Raw genomic sequence first — 24,692 nt, 5'->3', positions numbered from 1 at the left:
CTCATTCACCCCTTCACACACACATTCATGCTGGTGGCAGAGGCTACTCTACATGGTGCCACCTGCCACCATCAAGAATTAATTCACACACCGATGAACGCAGCATCAGGAGCCATTTGGGGTTCAGTATCTTGTCCAAGGATACTTCGACATGTAGGCTGCCATGGTCAGGGATCGAACCTCCGACCTTCCAGTGGTTACCCGTTCTATCAACTGAACCACAGCTGCCACAGCCTGTGTTGGCTTGAACACTAATCCCTTCCCTTCCTTCCTCTCCTCCCCTCTCGCTCCCTTTCTCCCCCCTAATCCATCACTCCGTACCTGAACCAGGTTGTCGAAGTTGTACTTTCTGCGTACCCAGCGGTAGCCGGCATCGTCACAGTCAGACTTGTTGGTGATGTTTTTCGTGTCCAGACCTTCACAGTGAAAGAACTTCCCTTTGAACAGCTAGAGAGCAGCATAAAGAGACAGAGAGAGAGAGAAAGGTCTGCAGGGCTATTTGGCTGCCATTTCCACATTACCTCTACTGTGCTGGAGCTTACGGCTTTTTAAACATCCAACTATGAATGCGAGCAATACAAAGACGTTTCATAGAGCGCATTCTTATCGGTGGTTTTCCCTGAGTGCTCGGCTAAAAGCTGGCCTGGGGGTCATGTTGTCCCTTTTCACACTTAACCCAATTGTCCTTCTTTTAAAACTCCCACTCTTAAGGAACAATTGCCAATTGGATATTCCAGACACTTCCAATCTGCCCTCAAGCCATAATCACATATGCAGCTGCTCAACTAGACTGACATTTAAGCTATAAAGGGTAAAAGGTTTTGTCCACAAGCTTAGAAAAAAAATAATGACAGAGCAGTTATCATCAGTGCAGCGTGTGCTTTGGAACTCTACCTAGCATACACGTCTGTGTAGTCAATTTGTGACTTGTTTAAAGCAAGCACCAGTTTGTTTGTGTAGGAATGCAAACTACCTGCACCCCCAAGATGCCGAAGACAATAAAGAAGGCGCAACAGATGAGGACAATGTTTCCGATGGGTCTAAGAGAGGTGATAAGTGTCTCCACAACCAGCTTCAGTCCCGGGGCTCGGCTGATTACCCTGCAAAACACAAATAAACACATTGAAATGCAGTGGTGGAATGTAACTAAGTACATTTACTCAAGTACTATACTTGAGTACAATTTTGAGGTACCTGTACTTTACTTGAGTATTTCCATTTTATGTAACTTTATACTTCTACTCCACTACATTTTGAGGCAAATATTGTAGTTTTTACACCACTACATTTAGCCGACAGCTTTAGTTACTTTTCAGGTCGATATTTAACATAAAAAACATGATAAAGTTAAAGTGATTAAACATTTTAAACCTCATAACACTAGGCCTATATTACATAGTTAAAATGACTCCTATTTTAACCAAATTAAAACGCTGCTTCCAAAAAGCATCAATACAAATAATCTACCATATGTAGAATGTATAAAACAATCTGAGTGGGTCCATTCTGCATAATAAGTACTTTTACTTTAAGTACATTTTGATGCTGATACTTTTGTACTTTTACTAAAGTAAGTTTTTAATACAGGACTTTTACTTATAGTGGAGTCATTTCACAGTGTGGTATTAGTACTTTTACTTAAGTAAGGGATCTGAGTACTTCTTCCACCACTGTTGAAATGTTTGTTTGTCACTGAAAATATAGTCCAGTACCTTCACACACAAATACAAGTGATAGAAATATGAAATACGGTGGGGTGTTTCCTGTATGTCTACACAAACCAATACCTTCATATACACACAAATGCACTGTGTACCTCAGTGGGCGTAGTGTTCTCAGCAGGCGTAGGACTCGGAGGATGCCCAGGATCCTGTTTCCGCCAGAATAGGCCAGAGACACCAGAATGTCGATCAGAGACACAAACACCAACAAACCATCCAGAACGTTCCAGCTGGACTGGAGGTAAGTCTGCTTCCCAAAGCAGAAACCCAGAGCTACAACCTGCAGAAACCATTAAAGAATTATAACAACGTCACTTTAAGCTTTAAATCAGATCTATTACTTGTAAGCTATTGAAGCAGAATCAAAATGTTAAAACATTTACACAGCACATACAACAAACTACACTTTTTCACCACAGTGTTGTTTACCTTAATGGCCATCTCTGCCAGGAAGATCACAGTGAAAACGTTGTTGGAAATAGTCAGAAACAGGCGCTCCTGAAGAAGAGAGGGTCATCAGCATAAGACAATAATGATCGCTTTTAACCCCTTGCTGGCTGTTGGATTTTATGCCGTTTTATTTCCTTTCATAGGCTTAAGGTAACAGACAATATATTGATATCACAGGAAGATCGAAGGAATCCATTGGTACTATGCCATTACATCTTGCGGGGAAGGGAGTCAATTTTAGGCTATTTTAGCAAAGACGTGGCATGTGTGGCATTGACTGTTGACCTGCTATCTCCCGCTAAAAATCCACCACCCAAAACCCCCAATTCTTCATAAAGGTGCCTAAGCAAGTACTGTTTAGTGTTCTCCACATTTATCATGTTACTATAAGATCGTAATGTACTGTGGCTCGCTTTTAGCCTTAGTGTTGCTAGGTTAGTGAGTTTCTATATTTGTATCTATTTGTATCTACTGGAGTAAATCCAAAGGTGCAAACACATCAGGGGTAAAAAGTTGGCAAACTTCAAAAACTCATCAGATATTCACAAAAACTGCAATTTTAGCTAAAAGGTAACACATTTCACCCCTGAAATTAGTATTAAAAGGCCCTAGTCTGGTGAATGTACAGGAGTCTATTGGCTCATGTTACACATTTAACCAGTGGAAATCTGAGAAAAGTTTACATAGAAATTTGTGGAAACAATGGACAGCACATCCTCTTTCAATTAACCAAAACATGCAGTTTTACGTTGGTTTTGTTTGAAAGCCAAAAAAGCTAAATAATGGGCAGTAACTGCTGAATACACAACAGCTACAGAGAGAGAGAGATATTTATTTTTAATATATATATAATATATTAACCTGATAATAACTAAATGTAAGAGATGTCAGTAAAGAACTGGTCTGCAGCCAGAGTAGAATGTTTCATTCAATATTTAAGAAAAGTGTATCAGTTCTGAAAGACTGAACAGCATAAACACTACAGGAAGTGAGTGTGTGTGTGTGTGTGTGTGTGTGTGTGTGTGTGTGCTACCTTGGTTTGTATTTCAGGTCTTTCCAGAGCAATGGTGATGCAGTTGAGGAAGATGAAAACCAGAACCACATGGTCAAACCAGTGGTGAGAGATCACACTTTGGCACCAGCCACGGACTCTAAACACACACACACACAGCACAGAGGCATTTATAAAACGTCTATGCTCGGTTAAAGCTATTGACCAAATAATTAGCAGTGAAAAAGCAGTAAAAGAAGAAAAATGAGAAAGGGGAACTGAGACAATTAAATAAAGCAATGAGAAGAAAAGAAGAGGAGAAAGGGAGGAGGGAAGCCAACTGAAACCAGAACCATACAGATTGATGAGCGTGTGTGTGTGTGTGTGTGTGTGTGTGTGTGTGTGAGACTCACTTGCTCTCTGGAGAGAACAAGTACAGCGTCCAGTCTTCGTGCTCTTTGCACCAGCGGGGCTTCATATCACGCAGCTCTTTTTTGAGCCAGCACCAGAAAGAACTCTGCAGAGGTGAGAGGTCACATGTTAACATGATCACCATCATCTAAACTAAAGCCACAATCACCCAGTGAAAGCCTATTCTAAACATGTACAATACTAAAATACTAAACTTTATTCCCATTCATATCCGTTATGCACAATAGTGAGAGTGTCTTTAGAATAAGTGGCAGCGTTGCTAAAGGGGAAATGCATCTTTAATCCTCTCCACAGATGGATCGCTGCCCAAGCTAAACCAGAAGTCGTAATCCAATTTCATTGTTCCTAACCCTCCAGCAAAAAACAGTAGTCCCAAATGAGACATATAACTGTTATAGTATTTAGTATGTACTTGTTCAAGAACTGATGAGATGTTACCTAGACAGTGAAAAACCTTCAGCTGTGGAATAACTGAGGAACCTCTACTGATCCCATAGATATGGTCAATAAAAAATTAAAATATTAAACATTATATAAATGCATGTTTTATAACTTTGCAGTGTGTTTGACAGCATCAATAGCTGCACTACGAGGAACATACTTTTCCAATCAACAACCATTAAAAGCATTAAAAAACATTGAGGTTCTGTAAGCTGTCTTGGTTTTGAGTGGAGTGAGTCTGAATTTCAGATGTTTGGAGAGAGGGAGTTCGAGAGAATTGGGGCAGCAGTGGCAAAGGCTCTGTCCCCAACGGTGCGGTGCTTGGTCCTGGGGACGTGAAGAAGAAGTGGCTCTACTCCGAGATCCCTCTGGATGTCTGAGCTCCTCCACCTATGGAGAAACCGTGTCTCGGCCACTTGTATCTGCAATCTCACCCTTCGGTCACTACCCAAAGCTTAGAACCACAGGTAAGGGTTGGAACGTAGACTGACTTAATCACAATAGTCCAGTAAAACTCCTGCATCACTCTACCCTCACTCGTGAGCAAGACCCCGAGATACTTGAACTCATTCGCTCTCCCAAACCCAGAGGGGGGAAGTCCAGAACCATGGCCTCAGACTTGGAGCTGCTGACCCTCATCCCTACCGCTTCACACTCGGCTGCAACCGCCCCAGTGTGAAAAAAACTCTGATATAACAGATGTTACTCCTGTCAGAAATTCAGGGACACTTGGTCTGCCTTAATAGAATTCACTACACAAACATGAATTCAAGAATGCATTTGAAGATTTGAGGGTATATGTATACATATTTAAATTTATTTATTTATTTTTTCTCTCCAATCTGTTTACCTCTTGTGTGTACGAGGAGGTTGGGTGTGTATGCTTAAATGTTTGTGTAAATTTGCTGGGGAAAAAAAGTATAAATTAAGGCTAAAAGACAAAAACAAAACAATGCAAAGTGTAATTTGAGTTTCCACAGTGTTGCTGATGTTAGCCCTTTCACATTTAAATCTACGGGGGCAAAATAAACAAGTGTTTTCTTGCATAAGTGGAGAAGGAGATAGCTCCACAACTCTCAACTTAGCTCCAACACAAGCTCGATACAAAGTGTTGTAAAACTCATTAAAGTTTCTAATAAAACAAATAGAGGGAAGCTTGGGTGCACAGCTTCTGTACAGTACTTTAGGATTCTAATTAAAAACAGCCCAAAGTCAAGCCTCTCAGCTTATTTGGCACACTGCCGCTTGTGTGTGTGTTTGTACAGTATGTGTGTGTGTGTGTGTGTGTGTGTGTGTGTGTGTGTGTGTGGATGAGAATAACCTGCTGCTCAGATATCCTTGTAGCTGAAATCCATAATCTCTGACATACACACACACACACACACACACACACAAAGCACTACATTTATATACACATCTCAACTGGCATATGCACACTGATATACATACACACAAACACACACACACACACACACACACACACACCCGTACGTGCATACACTGGCGGAGGATCTGTTTTAAGCCTCCTGTTTTCAGCTTGTCCTGGGAGAGGCCTTTTGTTTCAGTGGATTTCATGGCTTTATAAACTCAATTTAGAGCCAATAAAAGCATCAACACTGTCGCAACAGAGGTCATCCAAAACCATTGGGGAGCACACCCTTCTCCGCCTCACACACACACGCAAGCATACGCAAATGTACAACCGCATGTTCCCGTGCATACACAAGTGGTTTTGTTCCCACTGAGAAAACAATTACAGTCCAAGCCAATCAATTACAGCATGACAATAAGCGTCCCTGCAGGCCTTGCAGCACACACATCATAATATCTCAAAGTAGAGAGAGACAAAGGGCAAAGGAGACAAAGAGGAACTGAGGAAGTAGAGAAAGACTGGGAGAAAAAACTGAAATAAAATATGTAAACCGAGCCGAAGAGGGCAGATTAAGAGATTAAGAATTTACATATGAGAGAAAAACCACTGAGGCGTTCAGGAAACTTGTCACCAGACAGAAAAAAACTGAGCTTTGTATGTAATTGTAAAACAATCCTCCATGTAAATAAAGCATCATCAACATTAGATATGATCTTTAACCCTATAAAGCCTGAACCGTGAAATAATTGCCAGAAAATTCTAAATTTTCAAAACTGGAGTGTTTGTTGAACCGGCTAACCTTTTTTTTAATTCAATATCAATTTTCATATATGAATTTAATTTGGATCATATTTGACACATCAGGTCTTTTTGTGCAATTTGTTGCTCACAATTTGCTTTTCTTGAACTAACATAATCACATAAAACCTAATATTTTTAACCAAATAAAACTTTGACTTTCCTTTTAACATTTTCCTAAAACATACAAAATCTTTTTTTCCATATAAAACAACATCGTACATCTGCTGATATGAAGTTTTCACGCAGCAATGACAGATCCACCAGTGGAACCAGCAAATCATTTTTGTTACATCTGGTATTTTTGTGAAATTTGTTGCTCAGTTTTTTTAATTGTCAATTCATGTGTTAATTTGGTTTTTCAGGAAAAAAATATCACACTGATGATGTAGAGGTCTCAAAAACGTATGTATCAAATATGATACACTTGGCTTTATACGGTTAAATGACTTGTGATTACTTACATCATCATCCAAGTCATCTTCAGGAGAGGAGTCGTCCTTGGTGTCGCAGTTCACGTTGGGGTCATAGTTCAGGGTCCGTCCGTTACAGTCGCCGTACTCCGCTATGATGGACGGGCAGAGAGTGGACGCCTGCAGCAGCTCCAAGGTCTCCGGCCGGAGTCTGTTGTTTGCCCCGGCCTCCGCCCTGTTCTCCTCCCCACCATCTTCCTCCTCTCCTCCCTCCCCAGACAGCAGGCTCTCCCTCTCTCCGCTGGTGTCTCGCCGTTTGAGGCTCGGCGCTCTTCCCAGGCTGTTCCAGCTGGAGCGCCGGCTTCCCCAAGAGCGGGGAGGAAGAGGGGAGCGCCGGCCGGGGCTTGAGAGGTTCTGCGGGGACAGGAAATAGGGGTGAGCATAAAGTGTGGGGCTATTGAAGTGTCTGAGCAAGAGTTGTAGTATTTTCAGAAGCACTATCTGGACATTGAGGGGAAAAAGCTGCTTTTGACTCAATTCTCAACTTCTAATGTTTGTTTCTTTGCAGAGAATCTACCATTCTGATTTTCATAAAATAGGATTTTCATAAGGCCAAAGAAGATCCAATTTGTTAGAAAGCCCATGCTGTTAATGTGTTGTTAACTTGTTCCATTCAGTTTTCATATGTCCCATGCTCTCCAACGCACCATAGCTGTTCCTAAGCTATTGGATGCACCATACTTGTGAATTGCCCAGGCGGCAACCTCCGGGTCTGAGCAGGGAGACAAAACCAGGAAGTACCTTAAGCTGCATTCTACCGAAAATTCCAGCAGGGGGCGCTAAGTTTGGATGCAAAAGCATTTCTGTCCATTCATTTCAATGCAAAATGAGAAAACTTCTCACTTGGTTTATTACCTCAGAATTTTTTTAGGACAACACTATGGTCTCAATCACTAGTAAAACATCTTCTTTCAAGACAATTTCATGTTAATAGTTCAAATAATGGCCCCATTTAGAAGAAAATAGAAGATAAAGAATCGTATGATTTGGGGCGTGGAGACAACCCCCTCTCTCCTTTTTACTTTTACAATTTTGGAGCAGCTCTGAATCACAGGGTGAATACAAAATTATTTTTTACTTCACTGCATGTTGGAAAATTGATTCCCTGCCTGGAAAAAATTCATGTGAACGATCCCTCAAACTAACCAACAAACAAACAGAAAACACAACCTCCTTGGTCGAGATAATAAAAAGAAAAACCTTTCTCCTGTAAAAATTGGACTTGTGAGATGAGCTCCTTCTCAGTCCTCTGAACAGTTTTTAGGGATTCAGGAAGTCCTTCATGGTGGTGGAGCTGATTGATTAGTGGGTCCCCCGTAGATTGAAACATTCAAAGCTTGTGATTAACTCCAGTGTTCCCTCATGGGACAAGAGTCAATGGTTCTTCAAGTCCTTTGTGGGTCTCCATTTGGATCCACTGGGGGTTTACCTCATATGCCTGTCTAGTCCTTGGCTGCTGCTTAGTAAGTGGGTTATGCAGCCACCATGTTTTGTATTTGCATCCATCTCGTAGCCATTTCTTATAATACTTCTTTTCCAAATCACACACTATATATATATATATATATATATATATATATATATATATATATATATACATATATATATATATACAGTACAGGCCAAAAATATGGACACACCTTCTCGTTCAATGCGTTTCCTTTATTTTCATGACTATTTACATTGTAGATTCATCAAAACTATTAATGAACACGTGGAATTATGTACTTAACAAAAAAGTGTGAAATAACTGAAAACATGTCTTATATTCTAGTAAGCAAAGGGTGGCTACTTTGAGGAATCTAAAATGCAAGACATGTTTTCAGTTATTTCACACTTTTTTGTTAAGTACATAATTCCATATGTGTTCATTCATAGTTTTGATGCCTTCAGTTGAGAATCTACAATGTAAATAGTCATGAAAATAAAGAAAAACGCATTGAATGAGAAGGTGTGTCCAAACTTTTGGCCTGTACTGTATATTATAACACTTCCTTAAAATACTGTTTATACAACCTACATTTTCTTTTTAAAGACTAATTGCTGGTGTTTGATAGAACCCACCAGAGAATGCTGGTCGAAGGCCAAAGGATCCATGGAGGTGGAGCTGCCACGGCGGGACTCTACATGACCGCTTCCTGCCTCGGAAAACCCCAGTCCCATCTCCCCGTACTGAGGCACCTCCTCACTGTGCATGAGCTCCTCTCCCAGGATGGACTCGGGTCCCAGAGAGCTCTTGGGAGTGGGCATTGGTGTGGCCGCCGTGCGCATGATTATTGGAGGAGCCATGGAGCCGCGAGGGTCAACGTGACCGTTGGCTGTCATCATTAGAGAGTACATCTTTAGCTCTGTGGTATGGAGGAATAAAGCCATTATTATAGCCACCATGTGCTCATACAGCTCAGAAAATATCAGCAAATTTTAATGAAATTTCATGTATTTTCTGTCATTTAACCTACCGGTGTCTCTCAGCTGTTCCACCTTCTCGTCCTCCTCAAAGTTGTCCGATTTCTTCTCGTCATCTGACTCCGACCGATTTGCATCACCCTACAACACACATAAGCACATTTTTTCACCGTGCCCCTGGTGCACAACATGACAACGGCGTTGAATGAGGAAGAACTGATTAACTAAAATGATCAGTGGGTGTGTTTGGGGCAGGTTATAATCTTCCATCTCTCATCCTTTTTAAAAGCAGCGGTGCCTTACAGGATGTGGCAGTTTGGTAATTGAGAGTCTGGACCTGCGGACCTCAGATGGCTCCACAGGGAGTTAATTAACAGTGAGAAAATGCCCTCATATCATATTGCATTCACACAGTTGTGGAAAGAAGATGCTTGTTAAGAATTAGACATTCCTCTTTACTGTTCCCCTGACATTACTGCCATAATTGTAAAAGTCTTCTGTATATTATCCGCATTCAGAACTTAAAATTTGCATATTGTTTCCACTTAATTAGGTACAACTTGCTAGTACCAGATTGGACCTCTTTTTGAGTTCAGAACTGCCTTAATTCTTGGTGGCATAAATTCAACAAGGTCCTTAAGAGATTTTGGTCCATATTGACATGACAGCATCAGTTCATGCAGATTTCTTGGCTGCACATCCATGATGTAAATCTTGTGTTCCATCACATCCCAAACACTTCTTTTGTCCAGTTTTTGAGAATTGTAGCCTCAGTTTCCTGTTCTTAGCTGAGAGCAGTGGCACCTGGTGTGCTCTTCTGCTGCTGTAGTCCACCTGTTCAAGGTTTCGTGTGTTGTGCAACATGAGAAGCTCTTCTGCAAACCTCTGTTGTAACAAGTGGTTATCTGAGTTACTAGTGGTGTTTCCATTAAAGTCGAGGCGAATTTAGAAGCAAAATTTTGAAATATCCCATGAAAGAAAATGCGAATTATGGACGTTTCCTGGCTTAGAGCGAATAAACAAAGCTGCATAAAGGAACTTTCCCCAGAAGATGGCAGTGTAATGTACTGCTGTAGGCTAATCCGTCAGTAAACAGTAGAAGAAGAAGAGAGAAAACAACAACAAAAATAAGCCGTGTTTCCTTTAGGGGGAAAGGTGGCCACCTGGAAAGTCTCCTCTCAAATGTCCGCTCACTCTGCGTGTCTCCACTACAAAAAGGCCCCCAGAGGGATTTACGAGACTCCGGAGGTGACGTATGGTTTTCGACCGCACAACGGATTAAACACCGGTGACACAACAGTGGTCGCTGTCACTCACTGTGCACAAAGTCAGCAGCTGATCATAAAGAAAGCAGCATGGCTAATGAAGCACAGCTTCTCCGCTGATCAAAAACATTGTGATCGTGAATTAACCGGCATCGCTAACTGTGCACAGAGTGTCCGGTGCTTATTGTAAACAAACAGAGATCGCTAAGTGAACACCTCCTGCAGCAGCAGCACATAAACACTGTACTGCTACAGAGCTAACTGTTAGCCTGTTAGCACATACACACTGTACTGCTACAGAGCTAACTGTTAGCTGGCTCTCTGACCGCAGCTGGGAGAGAATGCTGCAGGAGGAATGTGCCGCTTTGACTCGTTCTGACACCTCTTAACGAGCCGCCGGCCCCCGCAGCTCCTTAAGAAGAGATGAAAAGTTTCTAATTATAGCAACAAAGTCGCTAAGTTGGCAACACTGCTTCGCCGGCTTTTACAAATGGTGCGTGTTGTTGTGGCATCGAATACTACGTCACATCCTGCTTAGCGATCTATCCAATCAGTAACCAGGTTTTTTTCAAGGGAGAAAAAAGTCCCTGCTCTTCATTTTTTAAAAGGACAAAAAAACACCTCAAGCAAGCAGAAAAACTTTTATGCGCATTTTCAAAAGTTTTATCAAATTTTGTTTTTTCCATCAAGCTTTTCTCATGCAAATCTTCAAAATGCTCATAGAAATTTGTTATTGGAAACACGACTCCTGTTGACTTTCTATCAGCTCAAATGAGTCTGGTCATTTTCTCTGACCTCTGCCATCAACAAGGCATTTAGTCTCACAGGACCATTCTCTATAAACCCCACAGATGGCTGTGTGGATAAAAACCCCCAAAAAAACCAGCAGATCAGATCAGCATTTTATGAAATAGCAAAACCAACAACCCCATTCTGATACTTGATGAACTTTTGTGGATTGTTTTGACCACATCAACACATCGAGTCACTGTCACATTAGTTGGCCAATTAGATATTAACAAGCAGCTGAACAGGTGTACCTAATAAAGTTTCAATAAATTAAATTCACTGAATTAAATATTGCAGTAAAGTTGTTCTCACCTCAGCCTGGAAGCCTTCAACCAAGATGGCCACAAGTAAATTGAAGAGGACATAGTTGCCGAAAGTCATGAGAGCAACAAAGTAGAGAGCGGCCCATGGAGAGGTGGAGGCCATGCCGTTATACAACACCACATTCCAGTCCTCCTGTGTAAGAATCTATAGAATAAATGAAACACAAAACCAGGTTTAGGGATGTGAAATTTAAGGGTCCACAGACGAAAAAAGAAGGCACAGAATGAGACAGAAATGGAGACAGATGGAGAGGTAAGGTGGGAAATGGAGGAATATTAGCCTATACAGCCCTCATGGGTTTTATTCGCTTTATAAAATTCAGTACGGAGCTGCTTTTATTGCCATCATGCGGCAATACTTTAACGTCATGCATATGGGATTACCACAATGTGTACGTGGGCGTGTGTGTGTGTGTTTGCGTGCGCCTGTGCTTAAATCAATGTGAATGATGAAAGCGTTTAAAACTAGGCCGGTGTGCATGATGCAGCATGAAAGCTCACTCCGTCTCTGCCCACTCATTAAGCGCTGTGGCAGGAAGGCAATTCACCGCGCCGTGTCTGTGTGAATGTGTCTATGCACATATGCATGTGTAGCCACTTCCCCAGGAGAAGAACTATAGTAAGTATATAGTGAGCGTAACGCCTTCACATGACAGTCAGTTCTGGATAAAATGCTTTTTCAGCATCACACTCCCACACACACACACACAAAAAGTGAGACAGTCCACTGCATTCTGTGTTCCACCTTTCTGCTGACGCATCCAGTAGAGAAAAGGGGACAATCTATCTGGAGCGATTGAACAATATCTCCCCATAGGGAGAAAGGGAAGAAATAGAAATGATAGTGGAAGAGGGTGTGCATAAGCAGAATTTCTCATTTCACAGCATTTGACTAATGAGCAGAACTTGGCAGTTGAGTTTGGCATACACACACACAAATACACACATGAAAACACTCAGCTTGACACATTGATTTGGGATGGCCAAGGAGTACACATGGCCTGTGTTTGGATAAAAATACACAAACGTCCAGTTGATCTCTTACTAATAAACTGTTGGAAGGATGTGATGCTGCAGCTCATATTTTTTCCTCTTATCATGCATTGAGGTCACTGAGTCACTCGTGGGCTCTTGTTTTAGGTAAGCTAGTTATATACCTGTTTGCTGCAGAGAGTATAGCCTAGGGAAGGGCGTTTGGAAGAAACCTGCCAACACGAGCATCAATAATGTTAACCATCAATTGATCGATTAATCGCTGCATGCATATGTGGGCAAAATAAAAGATATATATATATAGAGAGAGTACTATGAAAAAGCCTGTTTTGATAACAGATGCTTTTATTTTGAAAGGACGAAAAGAGATTTCCGGTCGATCTTAATACTAATACTATTAATTAATACTACTACTACTAATTAATATACTAGTAATTCATGCTAGCAAGGTTTGATACAGTAAGCTAGTTTTACTCAAATTAATATTCTTGTATTTCTCTGTGTTTTATGGTTGGTATTGCAACTTTCGGTTTGCAAACTGTAGCTTCATCCAACTTAATTCTCAGCTCATTGGCTTTTGACATACGGCCACAGAACTGAGCACTCGGCCGTGTTTCAGTTCAATGAGTACTGATACGCAGTCAGAGAAAAAATAAAAATTCAAAAATACAGATCGATTATAAATTCCTACCAAATTCTTAACGACCATTAATCGCTTATCGATTAATTCTTTCTATCCCTAGTTTAGCCGTCTATTTTCTGTGACCTTTTGAATCACATACTCATCATAATCTATACAAATACACAAAGCATCCAGAATAGAGATGGACAGGGAGGTCCTGTTGAGTTTTAGGTTGAGTTCTATCTTTGTGGCTTGGGTTTGTTCAGCACTAAATCCTTCTTCTCTTTATTTTCCTTGTTGCTGTTGCTGTAAACCCAGAGTCTGAAATATTTCAGGTATACCCTGTGTTTTTCTTATTATTTACTTTTTTAGGTGTTTTTTTTGTTTACTCTTTCTGTCTTATTTTTTTGCAGGGGCTTACCATGTACAATGTTGATATATATTCCACAAGATATTGGTGCTTGTCATGTTATGTTAATCATCAAAAAAAAAAAAAAAAGCAAAGCATCTGAACTGCAGATAGACAGACCAGAAAAGTTTACTCAGAAGAGTGCAGATTTTATTGGAATGGAACAAAAGCTTAAATATATAATAAGTTTGTGTTATTTTGCTCCGATCAAACAATTCTGGCTGTTGTTGCACCGAAATGATAAGCCTTTCGTTGTCCAGATCGGGTAGGATCAAGATCCAGGCTAGTAGCATGCAGGATTAGCTGCTGACAGACAGACAGACAGACAGACAGACAGACACACACACACACACACACACTGAGCTAACACCTGGGAGAGGTAATTTTTACTGACAGTACAGGAGCGTAGCTGAGTAAAATCTTACATGAAGTCAGTATCAGTGCAGTTATGGCAAATCAATATGACTTAGAAAAAAGTGAGTGAGCAAGTCAATTTGTGGACTAGAGCCAACAAGTCCAAAAACATAGTAGTACTGTTTGAATGAAAAATTAACCTGGAATACAGTGACGATGGCCCACAGCAGAGAGTCGAAGTTCTTGCGGTCTGAGATGGTTTCTCCATTCTCTGTCTCCTGATTGAACTTACAGCCAAAGAGATGCATGCCCAGTATACTGTAAAAAAAAAAAAAAATGCAATCATACTTTTGTGTGTTTAACATCAATAAAATGAGAGGATGTGTGTATTCTGACGTAGACCAATAAGGAATATATAGATAGATAGATAGATAGATAGCTAGATAGATGATAGATAGATAGATAGATAGATAGATAGATAGATAGATAGATAGATAGATAGATAGATAGATAGATAGATAGATAGATAGATAGATAGATAGATAGATAGATAGATAGATAGATAGATAGATAGATAGATAGATAGATAGATAGATAGATAGATAGATAGATAGACTTTATTTATCCCAAGCTGGGAAATTACAGTGTAGCAGCAGCATTACACACATAGACAATGACAACACAATTAAATAAAAAGAACAACCTAGGCATACTTCAAGCAATAAAATATAAAAATACAATAAAAATACAATAAAATATAAAGTGTCTAAAGAAGGAGTAGAATAGAATTCCAGTGCAGAATAAATATGAATATACACTATAAAAATGTTGGTGCTATGAAACAAATAAGGTGCAATGAACAGTGTGCATAAAGAACACATAAAGTGCATAGACGGTATGTAATGAACCAGGCTATTATTTGTTATTGTACAGTGTGATGGCATGTGGAAGGAAAGATTTTTTATATCTGTCCCTATGAAGGCGGAGCTGGAGCAGCCTGTGAGAGAAGCTGCTCCGCTGTCTTTCTACTGTGTGATGGAGAGCTCTGCTGTATGAGTGCGTACCTGAAGGTGAAGATGAAAAGCATCAGCAGCATGCAGAACGTGGCCACGTTGTCCATGGTCTTCATCAGCACCACCAGCTGTCTCCTCAGGGCGGGCAGGAAGCGAACCAGCTTCAGAACCCGCAGCAGACGAAATGTTCGCAGGACTGACAACCCACCGTCCGCCTGACCGATTATCTCCCACACACTGTCAAACACAAATTTGTATAAAACTGTCACACCGCAGTGAGGTGGTGTTGTATTTTGTGTTCTGGTCTTGTTATTTTCTGTTTTATTTTGAAATAGTGACTCTCCTCTCGTTTCAGGTCACTTGCCCTTCCCCGTGTGTCATCTGTCTGATTGTCTCCCCTAATTACAGATTGTGTTCACCGGGTGCTCCCTTCCCTCCATGTGCTCCAATAGTCTGTTGCTGTGTTTCAATACCCATACTTCCATGAGTACACTTAAACGCAGTACAGTATCCGCACTTACTAAGTACGCAGATTTCAGCAGGTGAGTGTTGTTCCAAATCTAATCCTCCATAGTGCACTTACTGGAAATGACGCTCGCGACAGCCGCCGCGGCTCGTCACCCGCGAAAAACTTCCGGCTTTGAACGGCGAAAAAATTATCCTTTGTGTTGTTTAATCTTTACTTCTACAATCTGGCAATATGGCTCCGTTAACGCAGCAAATGTGGAGAATGCGCCGCCATTACAAACATTTTTTTCGAGCTGAGCGGCTCTGCCTGGCTCCGCCTCTTCCGCTACATAGACAAGATGGCGGCCGTTGAGTGCGTATAGTGTACATCGTTCCACACTCAACGTTTTGACTATTATGAGGGCAACATCCGGGTCCTTTAAGTTCACTTCTTTTCGCCGTGATCGGAATCGAAACACCATGCGTACTCAAACTAAGTATAGTAAGTACGGGAAGTATGGGTATTGGAACACAGCATGTGTTTCCCTTGTCTTGGTCCAGTGTGTTTGACCCGTCACCATACCAGCCAGTTATCTCGTTCTAGCCACAGCCACAGCTTGTCTTGTTTTCGCCTATTAGTATTCCTCGCAAGAGTGATTTTTCTTTGTAATTGTTAGTGTAGTGCAGTTCTTAGTTTTTAGCTTTTCGTGTCAGCTTTGTTTTTCCTCCTTTTGGAGTAAATTTGTGTTCTTTATTATTTTTCCCCCTTTAGTCCTTATCCAGTTTTTCATAGTGTTTTTGTAGAATCCTTTATTTTTCCTACCAGGATTTGTAGGTGTTTTTATTTATTTTTGATTTCCCCTTGTGAGTTGAGTTAGTTTTCCCCCTTATCTTAGACTAGGATTTATCTATTTAGTTTTTAGTGTAGATATGTTCTGTGTTTTTTCCACCTTTGGAGCGACTTTTCTTTGTTAAGCTTCATCTCAGAGTCAGGAGTTTCATAGCCCTTTTCTTTCACTCTGTGAGGATTTACCCTGCTGCATTTCTTGAATAAAGAAACTTTTAAGTCCACCTGCTCTGTATCTGAGTCCTGACTTGAGCCCGGCCTGACAAAAACATTATTGGACAACCTCAGAGTTAAAGGTTATATTTGGTGACTTCAGTCTAAATTAACTATGTATGAAACTATAATTCTAGAGAAAAAAAGACAATATTAAAAATATGGAGATTTTGGAGATAATTTCCTGTCAGTACCAGAACTAACCCAGCCACATATCAAACTGTCCCCTGATGCAAAATGAACTCTGTCAAACTAAATGACAGCCACACAGCAAACCTCGAATCCCGACCCGATCAAATATCTGCTGCTGCAGCAAGCAAAGCCGCTCCTGTGTGATCCATCATGAGTGTGTCAATCTGAGCTATTGTAAAGACGGATGCTGCAGCAGTGAACCTGACACACGAAACGCACTGACTGACAAGCTGGAGAGGAAATAAGAACAGAGGGCGGCTCCAAGGCCGAGCACAGTCGTCTGGCTTGTGAATCTATGTTGGATGGAGCCACCGTTTTGTTTTTTTTACTGTGAGTTTTGTTTTTGCCTTGACTTTGATGATATAAATATTCTGATAAAGATTTATTATTACCTGATGATCACAATGATGCTGTCGAATATGTTGTATGGGTTCTTGATGTATCCAAACAAGCCAAAAGCCAGCAGCATGAAGCCCATCTCCAGGACGAACATGCTGGTGAAAACGATGTTACTGATCTCTAACACATCTGTCAACTCCTCGGGCTGGAAGGAGAGAAGAGGGAAGCATGGAAGAAGAAGACAGGGAGGGGGATAAAAGAGATGGAGGAAAAAGGAAGCAAGAAAGCAAGGAGACAGGAAAGAAATAATAGAGCAAGAAGAAAGAGAGGAGGAAAGGAGGTATAAAGGCAAGGAGGCATTCAAGAAAGAAAGGCAAGAAATAAGAGAGCAAGAAGAAATAGAAGCAAGAAATAATGAGAGAGAAAGAAGGAAAGAAGGCAAGCAAGGAAGCAGGCAAGAAAAAAACAGACAAGCAAGAAAGCAAGAAGGCAGGAAAGAAAGAAAGAAAGAAAGAAAAAGACAAAAATAGGAGAGTAAGAAGAATCAAAAGCAAGAGAGGAAGAAAGGGAGGAAAGAAAGAAGAAAAAAGAATGAAAGACAAAAAATAGGAGAGCAAAAAGAAACAAAAGCAAGAGAGAAAGTGAGAGGGGGGAAACAAACAAACAAACAAACGAAAGAGACAAAAAATAGGAGAGCAAGAAGAAACAAAAGCAAGAGAGAGGTAGGGAAGGAAGTAACAATGACAAGAGATAAGAGAAAGAAAGAAAGAAAGAAAGAAAGAAAGAAAGAAAGAAAGAAAGAAAGAAAGAAAGAAAGAAAGAAAGAAAGAAAGAAAGAAAAGGAGAAAAAGAAAGAGTTAGTTAATATCTGCACTCTTTTATCCCTGAGCTGTGGAACCTGTTTGGTCTTAGTGCCCTGAGCTGAGACATTATCAATCAAGTTCAGAGCTGCAGTCACGCCCAATCAATCAAATGGGAGCAACAGCACCAATCCATCACTGCTGATCTACTCCACTTACCTCTCAGTACAGTCAGTGATCCGGCTAGATGTGACTGCGGCCCTCTCATAAAGCATGTAGTCAATTCTTTTGTGGAAAACAGCAATTTTGTGCTCTGCTAAATGCATCGCGGGCCACATCCTCAACTTTTCTTCAAAGAGACATTTTGCCAGAGCTGCATCAGTGATCGTAATGTGCTTAATGTGATTAAAAGTCATGACTCCAGTTCTTTATCCATCCGACACTGAGACTGTTTCACTGAGGCAGGGCGGTGTTTGTATTGTGCGTTTCTCACCTTGCCAAAGGTGTTAAATGGTCCGTTAAATAGCAACAACTTATGTATGATTCTTGTCTACAAGGCTGAAAAGAAATAACATCTTCTTGTGATGCTCTCTTGTAATAAACACACTTTTACTCCTCCTGCCTTGTGTCATGATTTAATGCCGACAACCTTTGTGCAGTCGTGACAGAATTTGCAAATAATTCAAAATTATGATCCCCTGACGACTGAATCACTCTGAACCATAAATTATCACACTCTATAGTGTGCCTCACTGTTTCTAAAGCCCTTTAGCTTATGATCCACAGTTTAATTTTCATGTCACGCGTTGCAGTCTCATTAAAATTAATTGTGATTCTTTTCATGTGGGGATCAACATGCAAGAGGCCCAAAGCCCATTTTGTGTCCGCGTCTAATGGCATATAAAATCAGGCAGACTATATTCTGGACTAATAAACACACTGACAAGATTAATGTATACAATCCTGGACAGTAGATAGGGGCTAACCTTCAGCCTGGGTTATTCTGCACTATCAGCACACTGCAGACACACTCAGAGCGCGATTTGTGTTTATTGTTGTTGGAAACACATCATGCATACAAATATGTTCCACAAAACTCCAATCAAGGAGATAAATGAGGTTTTCCCATCACAATCATACTAGTCAATTGTGTGAAAATAATTTAAAATACAATCATCCATATTTATAATTTCATATTATTATTATGTATGATGCTTTCTTCTGGTAGACTTATAATACTATATAGGATATAATACTAAATAATATAACATTTTTATTAAATCATAACTTTTACAGCCATTCACTGCTGCTTCTGCTAAAGTACAGCTGAGGATGATGATGACAGATAGAGGGCGCCAGACTACACAGCACACCTCACATCTCCTCACACCACACACACACACACACACACACACACACACACACACACACAAAACCTCAACTCCAAGCTTTTACAATCAACTTTCAAGACTTTTACGGAAAAAGAATAATCATGAAAGTAACAAAGTACATTAACTTACTTGCAGTGCTTAAGTATATGTTTGGGTTTATGTTTTTTGATATTTTCCTTTTAAGCTACTAAAACATATACTTAAAATGTCTTTTTTATTCCACAACATTTATCTGACAGCTACATTTCAAATGTGTGGTAAAACTGTAAAAACTTTTATGCACATTTTTGAAAGTTTTATCTGATTCTGGTGTTCCCATCCAGCATGAAAATCTTAAACATGCGCATAGAAATTTGTTGATGGAGACTGGACTAATGTTTCATTCAGTGTATTGATAAATATTCTAATTTTATACTGTGATTGCTAAAACACACACATTTACCCAAACAGTTTCCAGAAACAGAGAATGTCTAAACAAGGGGTCAGAAACCTTAGGAACGGGTGTCACAACTGCCACGCAGTAGCAAGAGAGTTTTTTGAAAATGTTGAAGTTCCTTCTCATCTGCATGCCTAATAACCTAAGATAAGATATTTATTTATTAGTCCAACAACTGAGATTCAGTGTAACAGCAGCAAAAACTGACCTCTCGGATAAGGATGGCAGTTTGTTACAGTTAATTCTCCTTCTTTGACATTTGCTGCTATTGCATCACTTTGTAAACGAGGGAATGCCAATTAATGCAGTTATAATGGGAACTGTGCATATAATTTGTAACCAGAGCGGGTAAAAAACCCCACTATTTATTAAGTTTATTCCTGATGAACCAGTTGATTTCAACTCTAAAATGATGTTTTCATGACCTTTAAGTACCAGATGGACTCATTACCCAGCACTTTCTTGGTCAAATCACAACTTTATACCCCTTAAGAGCCTAGAGGGGGTCGGGACTCCAGGTTTGGAACCAGTGGCCTTTATGGACAGAATAAATCTGGTAAATTAAAACAACAGATCCATTGTAGATTGTTTTTGATGTAGTGTCATAATTAAACTTGATATGGCACACAACAAGAAAATGTAAAAATGGTAATTGATATCAAAAAGGTTGCTAAACCCCTGCAGTAAAGGGTATGTGAGTGTGAGTGTGTGTGTGTGTGTGTGTGTGTGTGTGTGTGTGTGTTTGTGTGTTCGTGTGTGTGTTCGTGTGTGCGTTATGAGGGGCATTTTATGCCAGCGAACTATACTAAAACGTGTGTACAGCGGCTATGTGATGACATCAAAGCTCTAACGAGGGTGTGCAAATTCCATTGACTTTCAATGGACAAACGAGCAGACACTGCACACGCTTGTTGCGCATACGCTCATGGCGGCTGCGTGACGGGTGAACTACGCCTCAAATACGTGACATGAACACCAGTGTGACTGTTAAGTACATTTCTACATGAGCGTACAAGCACGCGCTGTGTGGTGTTTGTGGAAATAAAATAGCGATGGGTCATTTGTGCCGTCCCACGAGCGTATGGAGCGGACGCCTGACGCACGCTCGTCTCAAGGTACAGAACAATAATTATTGACATAATGATGACACATTTTTAGTTTTACAGCTAACGTTATGGCCTATAAGTGCAATTAAACTTCACTACACTGCATGTAGTAAAGTGTGACACCGACAGCCAGTTCCCAGCTTCGTGAGTAATTTTATGCGCGCATACAGTTCATTACGCACCAGGTGTTTACTTAACTTGCTATTAGGTAGGTTTACGTGCCTGCAGACACCATAATCGCTGTCACCGCTGAATATTAAGTAGCCATGTGGACCCATCCAATGAATATTAAGTAGCCATGTGGAACAGTCTGTTCACAATATTATTCCATCAGACCTCATATCTACACTGTTTAACCGAATTTGGCACCTATGCACAGTCCCATTTTTTTAAAGACATTTGTAGTTAACTTATAAGGTAAAACATTTTTTTATGCTGCATTTTGCTGACTTTTCCTTTAAATCGTGCATCAGGCACTTCCCTCAAAACTCTCTCTCTCTGTCTCTCCCCCTCTCTCTCTCTCTCTCTCTGTCTTAAGGTTTGAATGATATGGAATTGATATTTAATGATAGCAAGGCTGAAAGGGATAATTAAAATAATTTCAGCTACTAAAATAAAAATATCCTGACAGCTCTCTTGGGGCTTGGGGTTCATCTATAAGTTATGCTTTCTTATAAACAATCCCGTATGAACCTGAGACTGTGTGTAACAGTTGATCTGCGTAGATATGCCACAGGACATAGAAAATAATGATCCAGTGGACCTCGTGAGTAAATGCGCACAGCCTCTTCCTCAGTTTGGCGCCTTGAGCAATGATACAGTCCCTGATATACTCTTATAGGTGTACACATGTGACACGCATTAACACGTGTGTCACTATTGTCCTAAAGCCAACGCTTCAGACGCCATAACGTGTGCACGTGTAGACCAAAATAGCCTAAACTGTCTCATCGCTCTCTTTTGGTAATACATGGACTGCTTTAATTGTGAAGTGAAGCAGCTGTTAAACTCAAAATTCGTCATCATAAAGTCAATAATTATTTATAAATTGAGACAAACGTGCGCACAAGCGTCCGCTGCATTTGTTCATGGTATGACACTTGTCACCAGTCTCCCCTTCATTATCTGATGTACTCGCAATACACGTGCCTGTACGCACACATATTTATCAGTCTTTATGCAGGCGCAGACGACGCGGTTACGCCGTTTCAGTATAGTTCGCAGGCACAAAATGCCCCCCATAGTGTGTGTGTGTGTGTGTGTGTGTGTGTGTGTGTGCGATTACTTCCAACCGCTAGTATAACTGTGACCTCACTGTCAATTTAAACTGGGTTGCTGCATGAGGAATATACCTTCAGTGCAGTACAAGGTTGTGTAATATTAAAGCACGCAGCATCTCTCTCTGTATCGCTACTATTTTCAGCTGACGAGCTATTGAGTTAATTGGGACAGTCGTGAGCCTTGAAAGCAGAAACTATGCAAAAATAAAAGGGCACGAAAGTAACACCAGGGATTTCGAGTACAACTTTCGCCGTCCTGCATGGTGAGGAAAACAATGCCATGTTTATTTATTTTTTATAAGAGCTTGGCAGACAATAGAGAGACTATCTGTTTGCTGTCCTGGCTGTTTGTTCAAATTGTCTTTCACTGTCCAGCTAGCACATAAAAAACTTTAAAGCACTTCACCGAAGCTTTAAAAGAGCTCTCAGTCAGCTATTCTACCCCAAGCAGTCACAATCCCAGACTCACATATAGTATATTATTATTTAACAGTGGGCTACTAGTGGCAGTTTCATTACCTTTGTGGCCCTCGCGCTAGAGAAATGAAAGAGCGGACTGCTGACTCGCAGGGCAATCATTTCCATATGCTACACAGCAGTTTTTATGCCTGCTAGGATAACATATGTATCTTTACAGTGTGCTGAGGGGGGATAATATAATGTGGCTGATATAGTAGATTAAAACAATGCTAAATAAAATACAGCAATAGCTGAAGGGCTCAGAGCTGGACGTCCCAAGTGCTCCAAAAGTAAGTGAGCTTGCACCGGCTTTGATGTTTTGACGTAAGCTGAATGAATTTACACGGAATTATGATTCCTGTTGTGGCTGATGGCATTATGGGTAACAAGGTGGAAAGAAGAAGAAGTTCAGGAGCTGGTCAAGTTTAAGGGTTGAGCTACTTGAGTCCCGCGGCCAACAAGAAACATGTGAGTGAGGAAAATGAAAATAAATGAATATGAATGAATCCCAACAAGGTGCCCTTGAGTTTTCATCTGTATCCCATGATGCACTCTGTGTTATAGTAGTATCTCTACATTGCCGTGGTCATTAGTAACTGAGTGGTTTTGAAAAATAATTAGAAGCTCTTAACCATATGTCAATATGTTTTATGTAATCCGCTATCAGCCCAAATGAGCGTTCTGAGCCATCACTTTAAACTGCTGCTGCTCTCCTCCACTATCATCATTATGTTTGACAGACCAGGCAATTAATCAGACATAAATACAGTGTCAGTGAACGCAAGAAGACGTTTAGAGAGTGTTTGAATACAACTCTGCATATGACCTCTTGCCCTCCAAAATATGAGGCACAGCAGACACACACACACACACACACACACACACACACACACATACAGAGCAGGGTAAAGGAACAGCCTTGATTGACATAAAACCCTGATTCCAAAGAAGTTGTGACACTGTGTAAAACCAGTAAGGCCTCATTTGAAAGTTTACATCTTATACTTTTATGTGGTTCTGCTTGTTTAGCATGTGGCTAAAACTACATCAGTCAAAAAAAGTTTTCTTTTTGTACCCCTACATCTAGGGCAGGTGGGCTTTAAGGGGTTAAATATGATGTTTTGTACAGTTTCCAATTGAATATACAGGTGCCCCTCAATATATTAGTACCAAGTATTGAGTCATATAGATGAACATACTGTTCAGAGGCTAACATTTCCATATTAAACATACTTTTTAAAATTGGTCTTTTGTAACATTACATTTTTTTTGTGACACTGAACTTTAGGTATTCATTAAATGTAAGCCATAATGATTATAATTAGAAGAAATTAAATAAATTAAGACATGAAATGTTTCATTCTGTGTGTATGGCTCTATATAATGTGTTATTTCCACTTTTTGAATTTAATTACTGACAAACTTTTCTATGATATTTAATTTTTCTCAACCTGATGCACCTGTATGTTACAAAGGATTAGGAAATTATTGCATTCTGTGGTATTTAAGTTTTAGACAACGTCCCGACTCTTTGGAACAAATCACTCATATAGTTGTGATGAGTAATTGATTAGTTGATTAAAAAAAGTTTCTCGAGCAACAATCATGCAAAAAGGGCTCCTTTCAATCTTGTGTTCACCAGAGATGTGCTCATAAATTTCCATGGAAATAACTCATTCAGCATTAAAGAAAGATAAAAACTAAAAACTAACAGACGACAGAAAATTTTGTCCATAAAGATCAAAAAGACTTATTAGTACAATAAAACTAATTCACTAAGAGCCCCACTATCAGCCACTGGCAGTGAGACTTCCACAGGGGCTACACCAAATATTGCAGTTGCTTGGTTTGGTTGTATTTCTTGATCACAGATCTATATAAAAAAAAAGTGTCAGTCATAGCTGCCAGGACTGAGCAAGTTAAAAACATGTGATAAAGGGTGGATTCGTTGTCTGGATAGCAACAGGAGTAACTTGGGTCTGTTCCTGGGAACATTTTAAGATGTGTATCAAGCGGAGTCTCTCTCAGAAAGACGCACAGAAAGACGTTTAATGGATCTGTTTAATTGCAAACTGACAAACTTCATCTGAAATATAATATCCAAGTTGAAATTGTTCCTTGAGATGGTGCAAAGATGAGATGCCACCTTTTGAATTGCACTGTATAATCTAAAATCATCCAAGAGAGATGGAATTGTGCACAACACACAATTACTATATTTTGTGTTTGTCTGTGTCCTTTTAATACACAACCATCCAGATAAGATGTTCAGCTTGCAGGCAAATGTGATTTGCTTCTCACATGTAATCTTAAGGATTTAATGTCCATGC

At 40.2% G+C, this 24,692-nt stretch overlaps 1 protein-coding gene across 1 annotated transcript in view; it reads right to left on the bottom strand.

Annotated features, from left to right (window-relative positions):
- The window catches only part of cacna1ha (calcium channel, voltage-dependent, T type, alpha 1H subunit a), a 163,047-nt gene that overhangs the window by 32,968 nt on the left and 105,387 nt on the right, over positions 1 to 24,692 (bottom strand). Inside the window, exons 12-24 of the mRNA XM_059347414.1 lie at positions 16,944 to 17,095; positions 14,904 to 15,089; positions 14,040 to 14,157; positions 11,451 to 11,606; positions 9,138 to 9,225; positions 8,743 to 9,026; positions 6,670 to 7,032; positions 3,576 to 3,679; positions 3,205 to 3,322; positions 2,151 to 2,219; positions 1,817 to 2,001; positions 974 to 1,100; positions 322 to 447 (exon numbers count right to left, since the gene is read on the bottom strand). Of these exons, the coding sequence (XP_059203397.1) occupies positions 322 to 447; positions 974 to 1,100; positions 1,817 to 2,001; positions 2,151 to 2,219; positions 3,205 to 3,322; positions 3,576 to 3,679; positions 6,670 to 7,032; positions 8,743 to 9,026; positions 9,138 to 9,225; positions 11,451 to 11,606; positions 14,040 to 14,157; positions 14,904 to 15,089; positions 16,944 to 17,095 (2,076 nt within the window). The remainder of the gene's footprint in view (positions 1 to 321; positions 448 to 973; positions 1,101 to 1,816; positions 2,002 to 2,150; positions 2,220 to 3,204; positions 3,323 to 3,575; positions 3,680 to 6,669; positions 7,033 to 8,742; positions 9,027 to 9,137; positions 9,226 to 11,450; positions 11,607 to 14,039; positions 14,158 to 14,903; positions 15,090 to 16,943; positions 17,096 to 24,692) is intronic.

This window comes from Centropristis striata, chromosome 13 (assembly GCF_030273125.1).
Source record: "Centropristis striata isolate RG_2023a ecotype Rhode Island chromosome 13, C.striata_1.0, whole genome shotgun sequence".
In the NCBI taxonomy this organism is placed as follows: domain Eukaryota; kingdom Metazoa; phylum Chordata; class Actinopteri; order Perciformes; family Serranidae; genus Centropristis; species Centropristis striata.
This window is presented reverse-complemented; position numbering and strand designations above follow the sequence as displayed.